The 16756-nt window shown below is 34.5% G+C and overlaps 1 protein-coding gene and 1 pseudogene across 4 annotated transcripts in view; one reads left to right on the forward strand and one right to left on the reverse strand.

Annotated features, from left to right (window-relative positions):
- Positions 1–16756, forward strand: part of ADAMTS6 (ADAM metallopeptidase with thrombospondin type 1 motif 6) — a 334404-nt gene that overhangs the window by 280819 nt on the left and 36829 nt on the right. For all 4 annotated transcript variants that reach the window (XR_013532291.1, XM_078365433.1, XM_078365434.1 and 1 more), the window contains one exon: positions 15604–15733. Coding sequence is in view for 3 of the 4 variants with exons in the window: in XM_078365433.1 (XP_078221559.1) it covers positions 15604–15733 (130 nt within the window). In the remaining variant the exon portion in view is untranslated. The remainder of the gene's footprint in view (positions 1–15603; positions 15734–16756) is intronic.
- Positions 79–13411, reverse strand: LOC108590657 (large ribosomal subunit protein uL18 pseudogene; annotated as a pseudogene).

Genomic DNA, 16756 nt, shown 5'->3' on the forward strand with positions numbered 1-16756 from the left:
TATATATATATATACTATACATATATATATATATCTTTCTTTTTTCCAATTAAATTCTTTTTAATCTATAACGTTTCCCTTTGAATATTCCAACAAAAAATCTTCTAGAACAGTACATATGTAATTTAGGCCCTGAGGCAAGGTGGGATAAACTTATTAAAGAAGAATTAAAATCATTTAAAGTTTAGGAAATCTAATAAGGAGAGTCTAAAGTTGAGGTGGATTAGCTTGGAGAAAAGGAAGCTAAGAGGATGTGTATTAGTATCTTTAAGTATGCAACAGAATGATGAATGGGAAATTCTTAGTGCCAGTTCTTCTTTGTACTGAAATCGCTATATTTGGGGATGGTTTAGACATAGTCTTGTCTGAGACCAAGAAGGGATTAAATGAATTCTTAATGTTCCTTCTACCCTACAATTCTATTTGTTCACAAAGGACTATCTCATTTCTGAACAAATAGAATTGTAGGGTAGAAGGAAAAAAAAGAGGAAAAAGGCCATGAGAACTGAATTTGGAAGAAAAACTATAATTTTGTTGAGGTCAGAAAGTTAAAAGTCTAGATGAGTGTTATTTTTTTCCATAACACTCGTATTGAGAAATAGAAGTGATTTTTTGTGGTAGGGGATAAAAGAAAAATAGGGAGGGAGAAAAGCCTCTAGAAGGAGAGCTTTCTCTTCCTTTTTATTTTTCCTTCTTTCTATGATTTGTAGCTCCTGGTCTTAGATATTGAAAGTGGTTCTGGAAACTCACATTCAGCTTGGCTGTGGGTGATTATGAGCATTCTTGAGGCTATTGCCTTCTTCAGATGAGAGATATAGAGGGCATGATGTGAAGAGCTGCCATTTGTCTTGGTAAGTGGTTCTTAAAGCCTGGTCCTGGACGAGCAACATAGACATCATTTAGAAACTTGTTAGAAATGCTCATCTGGGTGCCCCATTTCAGACCTACTGAACAGAAACTCTTCAAGTGGAGTCCATTAATCTCTGTTTTAACAAGCCCTCCAAGTGATTCTGATGCTCACTCAAGTTTGTGTACCACTGGTCTTGGCTGACAGAGAAACCAAACCCAGCACTCTAGACACATAGAATCTGTGTCCTCATCACTGAAGTCTGTGCATCTTTATGGACTCATTTTGCCCCTAGAACAATATCTGAAACACAGTAGGTGCTCAATAAGCATTTACAGATTAGTGAATGAGTGAAAGGAATTAATTTTGTCAATTATATCTTTGTGCTTGTCTTTTCTAATGTGGGAAGTGAAAGTTTAGAGTTGCTACTTATAGAGTGGGGCAAAACTTTTGTCAACAAAAAATAGTATAATTTTAATTAGCTTGGGTAAGTCAAGCTAGACTTCTCTCTTGTTTACTTTGTTTGTTTGTTTGTTTTCTTTTGTTTTGGGTTTTTTTTCGAGACAGAGTCTTGCTCTGTCACCCAGGCTGGAGTGCAGTGGTGTGATCTCAGCTCACTGCAACCTCTGCATACCGGGTTCAAGTGATTCTCCCACCTCAGCCTCCCTAGTAGCTGAGATTACAGGTGCCCACTACCATGCCTAATTTTTGTATTTTTTATTGTAATTTTTGTATTTGTAGTAGAGATGGAGTTTCAACATGTTGGCCAGGCTGGTCTTGAACTCCTGACCTCAAATGATCCGCCTGCATCAGCCTCCCAAAGTGCTGGGATGACAGGCGTAAGCCACTGTGCCCAGTCATCTTGCTTACTTTAAACAGGTGGAAAATATTTCCTAGGATATAGAGTGCAGGAATCAATGATTGAAGTTGCTCTTCTTATACATACCCTCACTTTTAACCCCAGGTTCTTTAAATATAGGAAGCTTATGATTGAGGGAAGTAAAGTCATTTTAGGGTTTAGGAACTTTGACCCAAGAGAAACCAGAGTCATCCTCTCCTTAATGAAACTTCATTTTATAGTTAAGAAACCTTTTAACAAAAAGTCATTTCTACCTAGCTTTCACTCAAACTGAGGATGAATACCAAATCATTTCTTTTTTTTTTTCTATTTTTTTTCTTTTGCTGTTGCTGTCAGTAAGCCTGTTGTCTTTATAAGGGAAATTTTGGGATGGTTCCACTTCATCGTTTTAAATCCCTTCTTGGGCTTCTTCTCATACACTGGATTCTCTCCTATGGTAGCATGAACTTTCTTATATATCTTCCCCATTATATCTGGAGTTACGCTGTTCTTTATGTATTGAGAGAGCTGTTTCTTGTAAGCATCTTTATCTTCCTTCATTAAGTAGCACATGTAATCTGCAACATTCTGGCCCATGATGTACTTTTGGTGTACTTCTAACTTAAATTCTTTGCTTTCAGAATCATAACCAGGGAATTGTTTGGTACTGTGAGGGATAGGCAAACCTCCATCCATAGCTCCCTTAAGGAAGCTAAAAATTTTATTGCCAGTGGTAGTTCTGGCAAGGCCTCCATACAAATAGCAGATAAAGGCACCTGGCTGAACATCAATGCTTTCCACATTATATTTGTCTCCAATCACCTACACTTGGCCTTCATGGATCTTATCGATGCCAAACCTATTGTAAAGCCTGTGGGCCAGGAACAGGCCAATACAATATGCCACAGCATCATTTGTCAGGCTTCATTTGTCATTTGTCAGACAAAATATGTCTTCACACCGTATTTTGGCAGTTCATGTGCATATACTGTGCAGACTATCATATCCCCTTCTATATGGGCGTAAGCAGTCTGACAAATGGTATCTCTGTTTGTTACATAACTATCAACCTGTATTTGGGTATATTTTATTTATTCTTATCCTGTATCACCAGGCAGTTTTGTGCATAGTAATCAGTTTTACCCTCACGTCATCTTCTAAATTTCACTTGGTATCTCTCAAAGTAAGCCTTATTCTTAACAACTTTAATAAACCCCATCCTGTGGAAGAGACCCACATTGTCTGCTGCTTGACAGAGACCTGGAGGTCCAGCAGCGCTAGGTGGAGAAGGGTAAAGTCAGTTATTAACTGGGATACTCCATGCTCATCTCTCCAAGGAGGTGCTGGGTTCCTTGAGGCTGTCAAAGTTCTTTTAAATGGAAAAAAGAGAAAAAAAGAAAGATCTCAAAGAACTTTCAGTGGCAGATTATCCTGCATATGTTTTATTAATATCAAGACCTTTGGGCTTTAATTGAGTTTGGGAGCAATAATGATAGCTTTCTCTTATGAGATCTTCTGAGATAAGAAGTTTGAGACTGTTTTTCTGTTGCTTAGCAGATCCAGTGACAAATCTAATGCTGCAGGAAACATTGGTGATTCAGTCCAAGTAATGGTCTTTTCTCTGAGTCAGTGATGAAACACTTCCTTAGCTTCATAAGGAACATTGAAAGGCTATGGGGTGTTGTCTTCAGGATATGTGTGATTTTTAAGATACAGCTGTGACTTTTCCTCAGAGAGAAATCCAAGCCCAAAAACATGACTATTTTCAGAACCATTGCTACTAGGGTTTGTTTCTGTATTCCTTACCCAAAGTTATTTTACACATTGTAATTTACTGACTCCCAAATTTACATGCTACTCTTGGATTTGTGATTATAACCAGGTTTTAATTAATAAATCTTGGCTGGGTAGTAAAGGTTGTATTAAAACACAAAGCTTTAGGAGATTTTTTAAAGTAGTAGTTTATGCCAGTACACTATGCACGGTGACTTCTAAAGTTTCAAATAACAAATATTGTACATTCATCCTTTGGTTTTAGTCATACATATTCATTCTCTTTTTACTGACGTTTGGCTAGATGTGTGGTTCTCAAATTTAAGCACGCATGTCAGAATTACCTGGAGGTTTACTTTGTTTTTTAGGACACAGATTGCTATGTTCTACCAACAATTTCTCATTCACTAGTCTAGGGGAGACTTTAAGAATTTACATTTCTAAATTTCCAGGTGATGCTGGTACTGCTGGCTCAGGAACTATACTTCAAGGCTCTGGGCTAGACACTTAGATTTCCTAAAGTAAATGCCTACTAAAACAGAGTGACAAATCTTTTGGGTAATAATCCATATTATAGTTATAACCACATTATCACTAATCTTTTTGGACAGGTGGTTCTAATGCTCAGCTATGTAATAATAAAATTGTAAAGTTTATAAAACATTCCCTGTTCCTATATTTCATTTGATCATCCTCAGTAGCTACATAAGATAGGCATTGATATTATTAGTCATAATTTATAGATAGAATTCAAGTAATTTGCTGAAATCAAGACCTAGCAATTTAGTCTCTAGTGACCTTTTTAATGTAGTAATGTGGTGTTCTCTTGTAATAAAAAGAGCTTTCTCACCAGTTGGCAGCCTCAAGAGAAACCTGATATATCCCCACCCATAAATATCTCCTTCACCAGCTTGAAATTTTATTTTGTCACATGCTTTCCCTAGAGCAATCTCTCCAAGGAGATACTGGTTCTTAACTTTGGCTGCACATTGGAATACCCAAGGAGAACTTTAAACAATTACGATACTTTGTCCCCACCCCAGAGAGTCTTCTTTAATAGGCTGGGCGTGTGGCCTGAGCATCAGGCTTTGAAAAGTTCCATAGGTAATTCTAATGTACAGCCAAGGTTGAGAAGTACTGCCTTTGAAACTGATTAAAAGTTTTAGCCTTCAAAAAATTAACATTAAGATGCAAATACCTCTAAGAGCATTACTAACACATATCTCTGTCTTTAAGTGGCTACTAGTTGAATGCTAAGGTTACAAGATTTTGGAATGAGTATCTGGGATAGGATAGTAGAGAGGGACATCACAGAAGGGAATGAAACAAGGGCTAGCATGCCACTTAATTTCATAATTTTGTTTAATATAGCTGTTGGCCTTGGACATGCCTATATATTTACAGTCTTCCTCCACTTGATGGATAATTTATAAGCATCCAATTAATGTAATAAGTGCTTTTAAAACTGACTGAAATTGTGCTAAACAGATTTTCCAAAGCTCTTTATTCTAATTTCAAATTTATCTGATTCTGACAGAACTAAAATGAGTAGTTGATTGGGTATTCGACCAACTCTAATTTAGATGCACAAGTCAAAATATAAGAGGCAAATGGCCCCTGTTTGAACTCAGTATTTATGAACTCTGATAAAATTTGTTTTCTCTTAAATTACAGTTCTAATCAGAGAAAGCCTTCTAATTTTTAAGAAATTACTTTCTTTCAGTGAATTATCTTTGCAGAAAGCAGCAATATTAATGATCATTTTCTACCCTACATTTCTGGGTGTGTTCTCATTTCCTTCTGTTCATACTATTCTCCTTTTACTCCCGTCCCCTCTTCTTATTTAATATTATGCAATGCTTTGGCTTTAAAGTGAAACCATCTAAAGCCCGTTAACTGATAATTGATGCTGTAGTGTTGTATTTAACTCTGCACCTGTTCTGTTAGAAAATAAACCTTAAGAATACTTTATTTACAGTATAAATAAATATCAGAAATAGATCTATTTTATGTTTATTACAATTTTATATTCATATTTTAAATATACAGTCTTTTTTCTGTCATTGGCTCTATTGACACTCCTAATTACTTTCTCCAAATTGTTTTTTTCTAGATTTTTCTTTCTTCCTCTTTGTGTAAAAGTACAAAACTTGCACACCAAAGAACTTAACTTGGTCAAGTTTCTGCTAATACACAAAAGCATCTCTCTGCTAAACATTTCTTTGCAGTTCATTGCGGGAAGAGATAAGTTAAAGCTATGCTTAAATTAAGGAATAGTAGGAGGGAGACAGGTTTACTGTTAGAAATATTTTTTATTTTGTTTGAAGATCAAAGAGCATAGATTTTATTTTACATATATTATATGGTTATACAGGAATGTTTCTAATCAATCATCATTGACTACTTAAAATGCTAAAATTGCTTTTCTTTTTACATTTACATAGTCTAAGTTTATTTGTATGTTTGATGCTTTTTTTATTTATTATACTTTTTCTTCCCTGAATGTCATTTTAAGCCTAATTTATGAGTCTGTGTATGTGTGTATTTGTATGTGTGTGTGTGTGTATGAGAGAGAGAGACAGAGAGAGAACAGCACATAAACATAGAAGATATTTATAACTTTCTTCTTTTGAGCTAGGACAAATTCTTTTTATTTTACTTTTCGAGTCTACCTGATTCATCTGGATTCTTATACATGTTGTAGCTGGTTTCTTTTACATGATTTCCAACTACTATTCTGAATTTTCCTGATATGGGATCGTGTTTTTCAAACTGTACGAAGGTGCCCAAGGGCACTGCAGCAGACACACTAGGGTACTGCAGAACATTGTACATTTTCAGGGGAAACATAGCAATATTGATCTTACAGCATACAAATTATTACAAATAAGTTATTTGGAACTAACTACTAAGCAAAACTCTTAGTCATTTTTTTCTGCCTTGGGGATGTCATTTAAAAAATTAGAGATACTAAGGATACTGTGAATGAAAAAGTTTGAGAACCCCTGATATAGGGTAAAATGAGTATCATTAAAGTTGGATAAAAATGTCACCTAATTTCCTTTCACTAGGTATATTGAATTTCATTTCAGAAGGGAAAATAAATGCATATAAGCTCATTATTCAGGACCCTGATAATATTCAAAATTTAAAACTGGAGACTCTTCTGTACTTTTAGCTAAGGGACTAGAGGTTTTGAATAATATGTAAATTTCTCTCTCATATCTATATTCCTTCTGATGTGTCCTCCTGAATATGTTTCCTTCTTCTGTCTCTGTTAGTTTGGGGTAAGAATGGTGGGTGATTAAAGCAAAAGAAAAAAAGGAAGGAACTGTACATTTAAAGGAGAAATTATCAGCAAATTCTTCTTTCCTGACAGCTAACAAGTTTATGTGATAGCCTATACTATTCTATTTATTAAAACACAATTTTCAGATTATTTTTAACAAATCTATCATACCTTGGCCCCTTTAAAAAGCTGGATATTTCTACATTGTTTCTATGGAAGCCTTGCATGTTCATGTGATGTATTTTATTGTTTTCAGGAATGATACAACAAAAGCATAATATGCACTTAAAAGTATAGTACTCCATTCTAAAATGACAGTTTTTAAATTATTTTTTAAAAGTAGTTATTAGAAAATATGTAGTACAGTCTTTAGGCCAGTACTAACAGCTAACTAAAAGAGAATAGCTTTCAAAGTATCTGATAAAACAGAGACAAATGCTTTATATTTTCACAGATGTCCTTTTAATTTTTTGTCAATTCTAAGATGTCTAACACATTTAATAATCGCTAAGAGGTTAATTCACATTATTAGTGCACTAACAGAATGTGCTTCAAACAAACAAGGGTTTTGAGACTTCAGTTTTACAGATATAATAACAAAAATAATGACTAACACTTGTATTGAAGCTTATAAAGGACATATTCACTGTAACTTTCACAGAAACTCAAAGCAGAGGAGCCCCAAAATGGAGCAGAGGAAAACAAAGTCCAGTTGTTTTTTTTTTTTTCAAGATTCAAAATAGACTTGATTGAAATTAAGTGTGAAAGACATAAAAAGGTTGGATCTTATAACTAAATGTGCTTATCTTAGTTACTTTCAGAGTTAAATAAAAGATAACAGATGGAAACTTTAGTTTGAATAGTTAAAAGCACTTTATTCAATGCCATTCATTTCCCTGTGAAGAAACTTATTTAATTAGTTTTTAAGAAAAATTCCCTGTGAAAGATAGTTTCTGTGTGGGGTTGTACAGTATACTATTATTTTTTGAAACCATGAAGGTCCTTTTACATTTGAGTGCTGTATAAAACAGATCACTGAGATTTTAAAAATTATACAAATCCCCTGTAAAAAAAAATGACTTGATTTTAGAAAGAATAAAGGTCAGCTTTGTTCATCATTATTCCCTAGTCTTCACTTTGATCTTTGGAAACTAATGTATTTATAGGACTAGACAATGGTCTGTCACTGCATTAACCATGACATCTCCCTATTCACTCTCTCCTACAATTCTCTCCTCTCAGGTCACTTTCAATGTTGTGAAGTAAGAGTGTCTTTTAACATGGGATTAGCTATATCCGGCATCATTACAGGGCACCTGTGAACATCACAGTCCCCGAGATCCTAGCCCCTGTAATCATTAACTTTACTGGGTTCTTATATAACTTGGCTCTTGAGATTACAGAGTAACTCTTCTATACAAACTCTTGTTCATGGTTGGTTCACATTTCTGGAAGCAACTATGTGTGTTCATTTATTTATCTGTAATAATTTTCATTTGTCTTTTTTCCTTAAGCATATGGCTTCCCCTATATAACTACTTTTACAACAATTCTTTGAATTCTCTTGTATATTTTCAATATAACTTAAGCTTAAAGTCTTACATATGAAGGGTTTTCTTTATAATCTTGACATGTTTTACTGTTTACTTCTGCATGTTGTGGGTTGCATTTTCTCTGATGTGAAGATTTATAACTGAAGACAAGCTAAGCCAAACTATTCCCCCAGTACTGTTTCATCATTTCATTTTAGTGATTATATTCTTCCCTAACATAAGCAAGGTTTGGATACATATTCACTCATTAAAAAACTTGGGTGAGGCTGAAACCAAAGTTTGAGTGCATTCCTATTGTATTAATGATCTGTATACCACAGGTCATGTTTCACTTCACAAAAATTCTTTCCAAAATAGTATTTTAACAGTCATAACATTATTCATCTTTATAAGGTTAAATGCATAAAATACTTTTGGAGAATATAAAGCCTTTTATTATGGTAAGCATGATAATCCTGATTTTGTGGGAACTTAACGATATTAGTATTTCCATTTTTACTTGAAGAAAATGAGGATTTCAGTTTAAAAGCTATACAATTTGTTTATGATTATATCCTTATTTTAACTCAAATCTGAAATATTTCAAGATTTGGTTCCAAGAAATGGAATTTATATATGATTAAAAGAAATGCCTGTCTATTGATGATAAATACATCACACTGTGTGGAAGCAACTCAAGGCCTTTGAATGCTCAACAATATTCCTCTAAAATTTAAGTAAAATGCCAAAAACAAGCTCTTACTTAGGGTCACAGAGATTACTTTCTAGTATGAAATAATCTCTAGTCTATATGACTAATCCTTTTTTTTTACTTTTCTAGAGAGAGGGTCTTGCTCTGTTGCCCAGGCTGGAATGCAGTGGCACAGTAATAACTCACTGCAGCCTAGAACTCCTGACCTCAAGTGATCCTCCTGCCTCAGCCTACTGAGTTGCTGAGATTATAGGGGTGAGCCACCACACCCAGCAAGATTTAATTCTTTATATTAGGAAACTTGCCTTTCACAGATTCCTATTTCTAGTTAGTATTCTGCCTCTTGACATGTGTAACCCCTTTGACATGTAAGTCACACTGGTACAAACTTAGGCACTGAAACAAGACTACAAAACCAAATGAAAAGAAACATGCCTGTTTTCTAGACTTACTCTGCAGAATACAGAGGAAAAGCAGACACTTAAGAGAGAGAAATGGTAGAAAAAAAATGTTAAGCAATTGAAATGTGGAGGGAGAGAAGAGAAGGCAACTTTTATAGAATTTTGAATCTGGAAGAAACATTCTAAATTATCTCTATGTATTTGATTATCTCATTTGAAAACTTGCCATAGGTCATTTATCTAAACCACTTAGAACTCAAAAAGAGGTAACTAAACATGGCAGAATTGGGGTTGAGAAAAAAATAAAGGAACAAGATAAAGCGAAAGGTAATGATATAGTAATTCAATTATGAAAAGAGTTCTTCAGATCGTTGAGGACCAAGAAAAGAGAAATCAGACAATAATAAGACAAAATAAGGAAACTATAAACTAAAAATATTAGACCTGAAATGGACTATTTTTTATATCTCTTCTATCATGTCATATAATTTTAATAATACTTTCCCTATACCACCCCGCCCCCCATTTTAATGTAATCTCATTGAGGTCAAGACAGTCCTACTCAGTAACTTTCTTCCTTATAGCACTAAAAAATTATACATTAGACATAGTAGAAACTAAATAAGTTAAAAAGCTAGATAATTTATATGGAAAAGACTACTTTTAGTAGCTAAGGAGTAATAGGAATTCTTTCAGGGATAAGCTCAGTATAAGTATGTTCTACCCTACCATTACTAAACACAGTTGTTCTACAAAAATACAATATTTTTAGAGCTACGTTTTGCTTTCAATCATCCTGTTTCCTTAGGACATCCAGTTCTCCATAGTACAGAAGGAAAGACACTGAAAAGGCAGAGAATGGAAGCCTTTAAAAGATAAAAATTAGCAAGAGGCCCTTCAGAAGAAGGAACCATATGGGTGGAGTTGATGGGTACCCTGGGTTCCAGCTGTTAGATCTAAGGCAGATGGGCTTTGCTCTGCCCTGCAAATGCTTGTGTCTGGCCAACAATCACACGGCACAACAGCCAGATTCCAGCAGTGAAAGGCAGAGTGGAGAGACTTTTTTTTTCCTGGCACTTGTCACTCTTTGGATGCTATCTGCCTTAAAGGTTTAAATTAAATTAATATTGCTGACCATATGTCTGTATACTGTAGTTATATAGTGTTGTCTTGGTTGCTAGATACTTTCGATGCTGTGGTTAAGCAAACTGTTGCCTTAGCCACCAGCCACATTTTTAGTACAAGCTCTGACTTTTTAGTGTTTCCCCCCTTTCTTTTGAGAAAACTGTTTCTTAGGAAGATATGGTGTGCTATGCCACTAGGTTAAGTTATTTAGATGTTGGTTAGCCCATCAATTATAATAATACATTTATACTTCTCTTTCTTTCCTTTATTAACTCACTCACAGGTGGTTAATAGAATACCCATTTATCCATTACATGGTCTATCACTGAAATGATGTGTCTGATGAGCAGATTTGAGAGGACCTAGAAGGTCTTTCTCCTGCCCCTAACAACCCCCACACCCATATCCTTCTCAGTTTAACATATATCACCTTTTCAAATTAAATTCAAATTATAATTTCTAAGCATCGAGTGCCTTCTTTCTACTTTTAAGATGGTAAATTGCACTGAGATAAGCAACATTTTGCAAAATACTGTGTTAAAATGAGTTTACAAAATTAATTCTCTGAAAGAAGAGAGAGATAGGAGCACATGAGAACATTGGGCAGCTGATAAGAGGCATAGAGGGATTGGAATGGAGGCAAGAAATAAAGAGGAGCGATGGTCTCTGAAGTCTTGCTCAGACTGGAACTCACTTGAACCACCACGCCCTAGAGTAAGAACAGCAGATGATTTCCATCCAGGACTCATTTGCCATTTGGTGGGCTTCTTGTACATTTCCTGTGGTATATACTGTGTCAAAATACCATTAAAGCCATTTCTTGATGTGTAGCTAGAGCAGTGATTCAAGTGAAGTTTGCCTTCTTCCCATTGTATAAAAGAACCTTTGGTGAACAAATAGATCTTTAACTTTTAACTATTGGCAGAAAATTAAATATAGGATCTGACATTTAAACGTATGGACAAAAAGTGAGGCTTACATTTCCATGTTAAGGAACATCATATTTGAATCTTTAGTATCAAAGAATGAAGAGATAAGAAAACTGAAAATCTCTGAACAGAATATACCTTTTGTAGTGGGTTTAAAGTAAATGTATATTGTCAATTTCATTTCTTTTTTTTGAGATGGAGTTTCACTCTTGCCCAGGCTGGAGTGCAATGGCGCAATCTCGGCTCACTGCAACCTCTGCCTCCTGGTTTCAAGTGACTCTCCTGCCTCAGCCTCCCAAGTAGCTGAGATTACAGGTGCATGCCACCACACCCAGCTAATTTTGTATTTTTAGTAGAGATGTTTCACCATGTTGGCCAGGCTGGTCTTGAACTCCTGACCTCAGGTTATCTGCCCACCTCGGCCTCCCAAAGTGCTGGGGTTACAGGTGTGAGCCACCGCACTTGGCCCACAGTGTCATCTTTTATAACTAACTTTTGTAATAGGAAGCCATTACCTTTTTTAAGCACGGAAGAAGGAATGCATTAAAACACACACACACACACACACACACACACACACACACACACATATATATATATATATAATTTGCATGCCAGTAACTTTAGGTGTTTAAGAATAAAATATAATTAGTGCATTTTTATTAAATTCTGCAGAACATCTGCTTTTCTCCAGGAATCTGGACACTAAGACACTAGAATTTTGTTTTTGATTAAGTATACACTGGCTGGTCATGTGGATATTTTATGTTTTGGTCATAAACTATAAGTCTTTAGATTTGAAAGCATAGTGGTTTCGTCTAACTGGATGTAATTATTCCCAACCAGGTTTAAAATCAACATCTTAGCAATGTTTTACAGACTACTTTAAAAGAAGTTATGTACAAGAGGCTTGATCATATAAAAAGAATCTAAACTCAATCATTTCTCTTGTGGACTTCGTTTAGATTATTTCCAGTTGATCTGTATTTTCTACTTTCTAAGGTTAAAAGCTGCATTTTCCTTAATTCAAAAGTATGTGTTTAAAAACCTACTCATTTAGTTGCATTGGTTTATAGAGTTATCCTGTTGCTACTGACTTTAAAAGAAAAAAAAAATCTGTAAACCTGCCAAGTGTGGTAGTAGTAGTTGGAAGGAGCTTTGTATGCTATTGGAGGAAGATAGTACCATGTTGTAGGAAGATTTGGAATAGATTCCTGGTATAGTTAACTCTTGAGTGTGAAATATCACACTGTCTAATATAATATTCTAGAGGAAAATTAATAAAAGATGAATGCAAGGAAAAAATGCATCTTCATAAAATATAGAGCAATTTCAGCTGTCTATTCAAGGACTTCTCATAAAAAATAGCATTCTGAAATGATGAAGCTGAAATGAACCCCAAATACTGTTAATTCTCAGTTTTTAAGAAGTCTGGAAGGAAGGCATGATCAAAATTAAGTCAATTCATAATTCTTAGCACTTAGCTCAATATCTCATAGGAGATACTGTGTTTATATGTCATAAACACAATGCCTTTGGTTTAGTAACTATCTCTGTTGAATGAATGAGTGAATAAGTAAATGAATGAATGACCTGCTAACTGCATTTAGCTGACAGTTTTAGTTTGGGTAGATATATAATTTTTAAACTAATTACTGGATCCTACTAAAGAGCAAAATACCTCTGAAAGTAAAGGGGTCTGGAACAAAACACTGGACTATGGGTCAGTTTTATTTTCTTCTTTGTGGTCTTGTGTAATTTTCCAAATTTTTAATAACAAATATTATGTACCAAAATTTTTTCAAGATATGTGGTTAGAATGTATCTTAAATTTATCAAAGATCTACTGACTCCTATCTCATCTATGATTCAAATTGCAGAGGCCCTACTTTTGCAATAAAGGCTACTTTTGAAAACAAATGTAATTATAGCCAAGCAACATTTCTAGGGTTAAGTTGAAGAAAGAAGTTTATCTTGACTTAATTCAGTTTCTATAAGTCAAGATAAACTTCTTTCTTTAACTTAACCCTAGGAAACTGAATTAATGTTTCTGCCACTGAAAGAAAACCAGATCAGTTTTATTTTGTACTGTTGAGAATGTTTATATCTTTCCTGAGAAATAACCAGGATATGTTGCTGAATGCCAATGTTCTTGTTTCAAGTATAGTCATATCTGAATGATTTTTAAAAAGAAATCACACTAACCTATTAAAAAAAAATCCCCTGCTCTCCTTGTTAGAGGCAAAATATTGAACCAGGGTGGATGGATAATCCGAGTCACTGTTGCAGTTCGTAGCTGAATCCTGTGACTAATGGTAGAGGTATCTGTCTAGGTGGACCACATGGACCTAGTTATCTGCCCACTGGAATGACACAGTGGGGAGATATCTGATGAATATCATGGAACATCTGTGAATGGATCACAACTATGCCTGATGTGAATCATTCTTTCCTCAAAAAATCTAAAGTTTAATAGTTAAAAAATTCCAAACTGTTGCCATCACATAAACTTAGTCGTTTGGCTTATTTTAGGGGTTGGGAAGGAAGGAATACAATACATACTCTAGGATGTTTTGCCAGTAAGTTGTTTGACTATGTTTAAGACTCCTAAATTTAGAAAACTTAAAAACTGATTGCGGAAGGTGATCAGTAAGAGCCCTGGGTCACTGCAAGCAATAAAAAAGACTTTCTTTAACTGCTCACCACTGTCATGGAGGCTACAGGATTTAAGTCTCCTGAGCTTGGTGGATTTAATAGTTTGTTCTGTCAGTCTTTAAATTTAAAGGGCTTAGTTAAAGGTACACATAACATACTAACAGAGGCACTCCTACCTGCAGAATTTCCGCTATTTAGGGGACCTTGGAGGAAGTATTTGGTGTCTAGTTCTTTAGGTGACAGTTTCCTTCACTGAATAATCCTGTTTCACATAGATTTCCCTAACTTATGATCGCAATTTTTTTTAGGGCATTATTACTTAAAACAACTGAGGAAAAAAAGAAAAACAACTGAATGATTGTGTGGGATTAGCTAGGTGTGAAGCTGTGGTTTCCTGGATACTGCTAATGCTGCTTTTACAACTCTTTGTGGGTAATTTAGCCTACCTGTTTATAGAGATGGGGTGAATGAATGCAGAATAGCCACATTTTCTATTGCCAGGAGTAACCTGTTACCCTCTATATGATCTAAAATATTTAGCATTGTCTTGTAGTTTGACTTTTTCTCTTTGATATCTTGATATACCTATCTGCTTCTTTTGATTTCTTGACACTAAAGAGAAAATGAATGTACATAAAATCTGTTCACCATGAACATTTACAAATATGAGTGTGTTTGTGTGCGTCTTTGTATTTTGTGAAATGTGAGCGAGTTATGGTGAATATCTTTGCCAATAAACAATTAACATATATTTAATATTTTATAAACTGTATGGCAATATTTTTAGCTGTGGTAAAAGATCACATAGACTAATTTTTTTTAAATAACTATTCATAAGTTAATATTTGAATGAACTATATATGTATTTCTTTGACAATGGTATAATCAACAGGGAGTCAACTCTGTTGGAATAAACAAACTAGTTGGTTACAGTTCAAAAGAGGCCCACTATAATCTCGAATTACTAAACAGTGAATGGGCTTTTAGAAGAATAAATATATAAATGGAAGAAGAAATGAAATGTGATGTATTCCTAACAAAAACTGAATAGATGAGATTTGTTCTACAAAATATCAAAAAGTAAATTTGCCCCTATTGTTCTATTTTTAAATAAATATACAACCATTGTTTTGCACTGAAATGTATATTTGTACATTTTATCTGATAATATTTTGGGAAATTGAAATCTGTTGTTGTTTTGTTTGTTTTTTAAGGAAAGCATGAAGAAGAATTTACAAATGGGAAAAAATTGTTTAAGATTACCAGTAGTTTCTTTTCTGGACTTGAAATAGTTACATTCCTAAATATGAGAACAATAACTTTGCCTAAAATTTCAGTATCATGACCAGGTCTTCTCTCCATTTTAGAGAAGCAGTCCAATGTGGAACAGATAAGATGACAGCGATCCAGTGAGGTCAATTCCCCACAGAGGAAAGCTATGCATACCTAACTTAATGGAAGGTAAACTTCTCTTCAATTAATGATGTCCTCCTTTTCTCAAGGTGTCCAAAGACAGGAGGTGGTCTGTAAAAGGTTGGATGACAACTCCATTGTCCAGAACAATTACTGTGACCCTGACAGTAAGCCACCTGAAAATCAAAGAACCTGCAACACTGAGCCCTGCCCACCTGAGTAAGTAAGGGAAAGAAGTGAGAATTATTTACTTCAGGTGCAAAGAGGAAAACATTATGTATTCCTGTTTGGAAATATATTTATATGATAAGAATAAATTAGGTTGGAAAAAAGGTAGAAAACATCTTGAGAGGGAGGAATCTTGATGTCCCTTTTACTGAGCAAAGATTCCTATTTATAGATTTCAGTTATTAACTTCTTTAAAGCAGGAACTTCAATGAATTTGGTCCTTACATGAAGCTGGAAATGATCATATTTCATCAATTCTAAAGCACATATCTTTTTACATTTTAACATCTCTGAAATTAGGATGCAACCTGCAGCTAATGGTGTCTTATGATAATAATTGACATTTTTCCCCTTTCTTAATGGCACATAAAAAAAGTCTTAGATTTAATAAAATATAGTGATTTATTTACACTCCTGTATTTTCCAGATATTTGTCCTAAAGCCCTAAAGACTTTTAAAATGGTTTAGAAATACTCTGGAATAGAATATCAGGGCTTTAACTTGCTGACCCAATTTTAAGTTCTGTTGTTGTAAGGTATCCTATCTTCTGAGTGTTGGGGACAGGCATAGAGGTACACTTTGGTCTCTTTCTGTTGATTAATGCAGCAATTACAACTCATTGTTAAGGGATTAACAAGAAGAGACCCCAATCATTTTAATGATGGTTTTAAATGAGACCTGCTCTCAATGAGCCACACATTATAATCTGTAAGAACAGAAAGGTTTCTTCATTGAGCAAAAGGCAATGATTATGTGAAAAAAGATAAAGGGCGTTGAGTTGATCATGACAAAAGTAATCTTTGTAGAGATTTTGCCTGACTGACAACTGCAAGAGAAAACATGTATGAATGGCATTCTTGTTTGAGAAATTGGATGAACTGTTATCTGCCTGGTTAGTTAATTATCCCAACATGAAACTGATAAGGCAAAAGAGATTAAGCAAATGAATTTGTATGTCCCAAACACTTTGCTGGAGAGAAAAACTTTATAGTGAAACTTTTCTAAAAATGACTA

Source organism: Callithrix jacchus, chromosome 2, assembly GCF_049354715.1.
Source record: "Callithrix jacchus isolate 240 chromosome 2, calJac240_pri, whole genome shotgun sequence".
Classification (NCBI taxonomy): Eukaryota; Metazoa; Chordata; class Mammalia; order Primates; family Cebidae; genus Callithrix; species Callithrix jacchus.